The 6,608-nt window shown below is 41.7% G+C and overlaps 1 protein-coding gene across 1 annotated transcript; it reads right to left on the bottom strand.

The window, feature by feature from the left end:
* Positions 1 to 4,775: 4,775 nt before the first annotated feature.
* Positions 4,776 to 6,060, bottom strand: LOC139720518 (uncharacterized). Its single transcript, XM_071631871.1, has 2 exons — positions 5,750 to 6,060; positions 4,776 to 5,424 (listed from the first exon to the last, which is right to left on the bottom strand). Exons 1-2 carry the CDS (start codon positions 6,058 to 6,060, stop codon positions 4,776 to 4,778), a joined length of 960 nt encoding a protein of 319 aa, XP_071487972.1.
* Between the last annotated feature and the right edge of the window lie 548 nt (positions 6,061 to 6,608).

Below are 6,608 nucleotides of genomic sequence, written 5' to 3'. Positions count from 1 at the left end.
TTTTACGACGCTCATCGGCATCCCAATAGTCGCAGCATCCCACCAACCCACGACACCCCCGGGATACGCGGTTTCCCGCGCTGTCATCAATGTGTGGGGCTCAGCTCTGTCGTCTGCTGCAGCACGCGTAACTCTCAGTTTCTCTAATGTATGCTTCGCCTACCCCACGTGACTGCCTTAAAGGCAATAATCTCTAATTTCGGCAAAAACCGTTTTGGGCGATCTGGAGTGGACGAACGCTGATTGTTGCGGGAAACGATAACGTATACTTCTTTAGATTTTTTGGATATACAGATCGATTGATATGCACGGAGCACCGACCACAGCTGTCGGGTCTGCGCAATACCAGTGCTCACAACCCCTAACCTGCTTCCGAGAAGAGCTCTGGCGAAGCTGTCGAACGAGTGAAGCATAATTTGGTCAGCCATTTATCTTCACTGTAAAAGCTGCGATGATTCGGATTAGAGGAGGGAATAAAGAATGTTGGAATCAAGCAAGAGAAGGACAGAGGGGGAGGGGGGGGGGGGGAGGGGGAAGATGAGGATGCCTCCGGAGACAAGTGGGTGGGGGTTAGGGTCAGGGAAAGGAATTGAAATGAGACCGTTGAAAGAATCGGAAGTGGCAAACATTGCAGAGAAGCTCAGGGAAGGGAGCGGACTGAGATGGCATATAAGCATCTAGAGAGCCCAGTACATTGAATAGAGGACAGGCAGGTGATGGTGACGTACGGAGGGGGGGGGGGGGGGTGGGGGAAGGGGGTGTAAAAAAGATGGAGAGAACGACAAACGAAAAGAAATAAGAAAGAAATGTCGGGAAGGACTTCACATCTAAGTATGTTTGAATTATCATCACTGTTAGTGTCTCATAAGATAACGAGTAAAAGGAAACATTCTCTTTCATTTAAACTTGTAGATATAAACTTTCAAATCTCTCATTATTGTTTAGTTTGGTTGCAAAAGTTCCTTCAGCTTCTTTACAACTAGATTAATATTTGAAGTCATCTTACATTGGCAGCCAAGTTGTAGAAATTGAAGGATCATAGTTTTCTCTAAGAATTGCATTTTTTTGGTAATGTCTTAATGGTTTTGTGCGATTCATTTATATGCCTTTTGTGAACCCGTGTTCAATAATTTGATCGAATACCTTAAACAGTGAGGAGTAATGTGTTTCCTTGCAGTCGTGCTGCAAAAATACAAACAAACAAACAAACAACAAAACAATTGTTCTGGTGAATCTCTGTATTCGATATCATTTTCGTTCCTGTTCAAGCTATGATAGGAAAGATAAAAAATGACCTTGGTAGCTATATGGGAACAAGAAGAATTGTGATCGCGATTGTAAGTGGCGGGTATATCGCTTTTCATACAGCTACCACTCCGCTCTGCGCAATTTTCCGGAACTCAGCCAAATTGAGTTGAGAGCAGCCGACATGTTATCTTTTTCACTAAGTGACGATTAATCAAACAAAGAGAAGGAAAAAGGGAGAGACAGAGAGAGACAAACGGAAGAATGAGAGAGTCGTGGTATGACCAAAAAGTTTGGAAAGACCAACAAATGTGGATATCACGAGGTTTTTTTTTTAACACGAGAAAATCATTCTTCCTGTACGCCCTTAAAAAGACGTGAGTGAGCAGTGGGCATGGTGCCTAGCTGAGCTAGTTGGTGATGACGGCCGAATTTCAAAGGAGGCCGTCTTAAAACAAACCATCGATTTGCTACATGTACTTAAGACTGTCTCCTCCGACAGCAGCTTAGGTTTGCTTTTGGTTTTACTTGAATTCTGAATGAAGGAAAAAAAATTCCATGTCACCCACGGCACCAACATCGAAGTTATCCCTTAATGAGACAACATTTCCGATCAAATAAAATGTACAACCGTAAACTCATTACATTTGGAAGTGATCAGCAGAAACATCTCAGAGAGAGACCATACCACGGAAACTGGATATTTATCGGAAAGAAATGTATCATTTCTCTTTTATTCTATTACCGTAGAACAAAGGTTTAGTGTGGACGTACATGTAGTATATGGTATTCATATCTATGAAAATGGTTTAAAAACAAACCAACAAACAAACTAAAAAAAATCTAACCAGATATTCAAGACAGGAAAGTACAAGGTGCAAGGTTTTAGATTAGAATGATAATAAACACAAACAATAGCAACTAGCCCATTACATCCAAAGAGCAAAACATAAAGACGAATAATATTCCTCATAATCCTTAGATTACATAGAAACTAGCCATCTTCAGCAAATGGTCAGTGTTTCCTAAGTCTATTTGCATAATTTGATATATTGTGAGCTTGACGTGTAGTAACGATAGATGATTCACCGATTTTAATATTGAAATATCAATGCAAAGAAGTAAAGCATATAGATTAACAGAAAGACAAATATTACGTCTAATTACAAAACCAGCTGATCATAATTACATGTAACTGTCGGTAGTATAGTTTATTTTGATATAATGATAAATTGAGGTCTATATATGGCGTAATTGACATCAATGAAAACGCGAAATGACTAAAAAATCAAGAGTATATAACTTCTCAATATACCAGATTACATTATACCATATCAAACGGTACCATATAGCTGTGCAGCAATACACTACATTACAATGTAGTAGACATTCATACTTTTGCGAAGGTTATTATCGCGAACATTTTTAGATGTTTGTGTCGTTTACATCAATCTGATATTTTGCGGGTATATTCTTTGGACCTGTCAGCATTTGCTGAGAAGTGAGGATGATTTAAGCAATCGTTCATCTCGTGGTGGTAACGAATCAGCAGCTGTCTAAGACAGGCCGATGCGAGAGCAAGGAGGAAACTGGAGAATACACCTGCCATGAGGGCGGGGTCGCCAAGTGCTGCCGACACCGAGTTAATCGATCACCACAGTTTGGCAGTCGGTATATAGATGGCATTGACGCCTAGACTTAACACGCATTTTACACTTGTTGACAATCGACTCGATCTCAATTCCGGTCACGTTTAGAGCATGGATTATACAGAGTGATACAGAAAACACAAAAATCCTGTCTCAGACCCCACTAATTTAAAATGATATTGACATCTTGATATACATAACCCTCAGAGGCAGAGTTCAAGCAAGGAATATGAGCGCAGATTTGATATTCCTGGGCCCCGTTTTATCAAAAGATATAATTATTATAAATTTCCTTAACACACAGGCTGCCATAGACTTATGACAGAAATCAACTATATAATAAATTATAACTCTTCATAAAACAGGCCCCTGTTCTTTCTTGTTCATGTTCGTGTTCTTGGGATGCCTGAAAGTCAAATTGCAATATTAGGATTTCACTCGGTCCGTATAAGTCATTTCCGTTTTGAAACCTATCATGCAAAGTTGAACAAAACACTGACCTTTGATTTTAATACAAATTCATAAAGGCCCATCAGCATCATTGCAAACAGGTCCCAAAAATTCCGTCTTGGACCAAAATCCGCGCACGTGTCTGCTTGGTAAAGCTGTGCACATTACGGTGAGCTATCCAAATTCCAAGACTTCTGCCTAAACTCTGTGTTTCAAAAGAAGTTGACCCTTTGATGAAATAATTCATAATCACTCTTTCAATATTACATTTCCACTGTAGAAAACACACGAAGAAAATTTAGCCTGAGTTATTCCGATATTCACCGGCATCGCTCTATCTACCTCCTGGTACAACAAATTGTTATTCTTTTCATTATGTCTTCGCACATTCTTAAAGAAACATGAAACATAGGTCATTACGTACACAAAGACTGAATAAAAAGGGAAGAGAGGGAGACAGAGAAAAAACAATCTGGTGACACATTAATTCTATCATTTTAACTCCCAAATTCCTTAAGGTCCAAAAATATAATACAGTGGATGCATTTCACTATAAAATTTTAGTGCCTTGTGTCAACTCACAAAATAAGTGAGAGAATAACAATCGTGCAGAATTCACAACAATCTAATGCCTCCATTTCCTGTGCTCAGTCCTCACGTTAGAGAGATAGCTATTGATATGCAATAAGTTTTTAGCAAAGTATGGAATATATATTATATGGAGGGGTAATAAAAAGTGTGGGGCACAAACAAAGTGGGGAATATGTGTTTGTATGTGTGTGTGAAAGACCGACATTTTGAGAGAACTTGAAAACACTGACTTTCAAGTGTCCAGTACATGTTAGTCATGGCAGCCTCTTCTTTCTGAAACATTTTGTTTGTTTGTTTGTTTTTCATTTATGACAAGAGACATAGAATGATGTTTTTCCTACTTTTCGTAGACATTTGACTGTTTCCGGAACAGCGAAAGAAGAGCTGAAAGAACTCTCGAGGCGTTTGATGTACTTTCAGTTCTTGGAAGTGCTCCGGCGTCAGCCGAAGTAGACAGGGATGACATTGGATGACGGTCTGATTTATAATGTTGCATTTCGGCTATAAGGGTGATTTAATGTGGGGGAAAATCGCTTGCCAGATAAGCTGCCATCTTTAGTTGATAGAAGAGATGTTGTGTGTTTTTCGATAGGTCCCTTAGAGAGCCCAGAGATAACAGCATCTTAGGAATGGTCTTAATGCGTCAATGAAAACGGAAATGCTTATTGAAGTGTAGAGCCAGTAAGAGGGAGAAACAGATTCTTTTTGGTTGTAAAATTAAAATGCAAAGTTACAGCCGCTGTAGTGAGCAATTAATCCAGCAGCTATAAGTGTTATATTACACATTTGCTGTATAAGAGATGAGGCTTCTGATCGTGTACATTACAAAATAATGTGTGATTATACCTTTAGGCGATGCTGATACATTTCCTCGAAATATTTCATCGTCTCATCGATTCCCTTGATGACATCGGGTGTCAGTTCATCGCGAGGCACCTGCTTGGTGGGCGGCATGAAGCACGAACTCCGCATGGCCCGCCCGTAGAAGGACTGCATCTGAATGATCTGGTCATCGCCACACTGCTTCCACGTCTTGCAGATGTCGATCGAGGGGTCCCATTGCATCAATGACTCGCTGAACGGCAGCCCCACCAGCTCGCAATACTTCTGCAGAATCTCCCGTGGGTTGTTCAGGAGATCGTCGGTGTCGATCACGATGGGATCCAGTTCGATCTCCTTGCGGACATACTTCCAAAAGTCGTAGACATTCTTGATGTGGTAGCCGGAATCCATGAGTTTGCAGTTCTCCAGGAGGTCGTACGTCCTCTCGTCCGCTGCCTTACCCGACAAGAGACCAAGGGACATGGAGTGGTCATAGTAGGCCTTCCGGAAGGACTGAATGGTTCTCTCTGGTGTTCTGATGAGGAACGTGTGCCGATAACCGTCGGGAAGGTAACGGCGCGTCTTCTCGTTCAAGGCAAAGCACATGTCTTTGACAAAAACATGCTTGCTTTTTGACGATTCCAACCGCGGTTTTACATTTGAGAATCTAGAACAAGGAGAGGAAGAAACAGAAAACAAACTTAGCATGATCACGATGATGCCAAATGGAAATTACGCCTATTTCAAGGTATATATGATACGACGTCTATTTTATAATCTGAAGAGATATTAGAAAGATATCGCCTGTCTTCGCCAGTTGTACAATAGCTGTGTTGTTTCGCTAAATGTAACCTTCGTACTTCTCAGAAAGATATTGAATAAAGGGCACCATCATCATAATAACGCTACTTTGTCTTCCTTACTACGTAGAAGACTTTAACGAAAGTGCGGTTCCTTTATGAGAAAATTTTGAGGATGGTATAGTTTCTTACACGATCCGTTCAGTTATCACATTGGATCTGGTCTTCACCCGCATCAGCTCCGTGGCTTTGGCAAAGATGGCCTCGTTTCCCTCCAGTTCCATCGGGGCCTCTTGCCCCGTCGCTTTCTGGAGCTCCTTCGAGGCGGCAAAACAGAAGACGAACGGCTCGGACCAGACTTCCATGCCCTCGATGAAACTGAGGCACTTTGTCAAAGCGGTGGAGACGGTTCGTGGGCTGCACCAGAGGAACACACGGGTGCCATTTTCCTCTCCAAACGACGACGAACAGTGGTTTCCTAGACCGTCAGCGTTCTCCGCCATTGTACTTTGCCTAGCAGAGCAGCGTCTATACTATGTTCAAAACTGTCACCCTTGTTATACCCGTCTTGTTTTCGTTAATGTTCTGGCCAAAGTCAAGGATTGGTTGAATGATTGTTAGAAGGGTTGAATGACTATTCGCTGGTGCCACATGATGTACTTCCCAAAATAAATAGACCATGTAGATCGGTTTCGGTTGTGCAGTTGGATGAGCTTAATTTCCATTCATTCACAACTTACTTTAAATCCTGTTTCACAAATCTCTTAGTCTCTATTTAAGTCCTGCGTAAAGCCCACCGCACACTACACGATTTTTCCACGATTCACTGGTCGTACGATGTAGCGACCGGAAAAGTGACGTTACAAGCCGTGCCAGTTTCCAGTCGTGCGACTGGGTCGCAATGCCAGTCGTGAAGATTTGACTTGTAGAATTTTCACGACCGGTTGTGGAACTGTCAGCCAATCACGCTACAATGGATGTACTGACGTCAGTTCAGTCTTAAGAGTAGCTATGTGGCATGATCTCATAGTATGCGGTGTCGAGTCGCGCG

Source organism: Diadema antillarum, unplaced genomic scaffold (genome assembly GCF_040938485.1).
Source record: "Diadema antillarum isolate AM-2024a unplaced genomic scaffold, OU_Dant_1.0 scf00000128, whole genome shotgun sequence".
NCBI classification, from domain to species: domain Eukaryota; kingdom Metazoa; phylum Echinodermata; class Echinoidea; order Diadematoida; family Diadematidae; genus Diadema; species Diadema antillarum.
Note: the sequence above shows the minus strand (reverse complement) of the source record. Positions and strands in the feature narration are given on the sequence as shown.

What these genes read in the sequence shown, in the direction of transcription:
- LOC139720518 (XM_071631871.1), bottom strand. Translation starts at nt 6,060, where the DNA reads ATGGCGGAGAACGCTGACGGTCTAGGAAACCACTGTTCGTCGTCGTTT. An exon ending in GTGATAACTGAACGGATCGT is followed by an intron (nt 5,425 to 5,749) that starts GTAAGAAACTAT and finishes TCCTTGTTCTAG; the next exon opens with ATTCTCAAATGTAAAACCGC.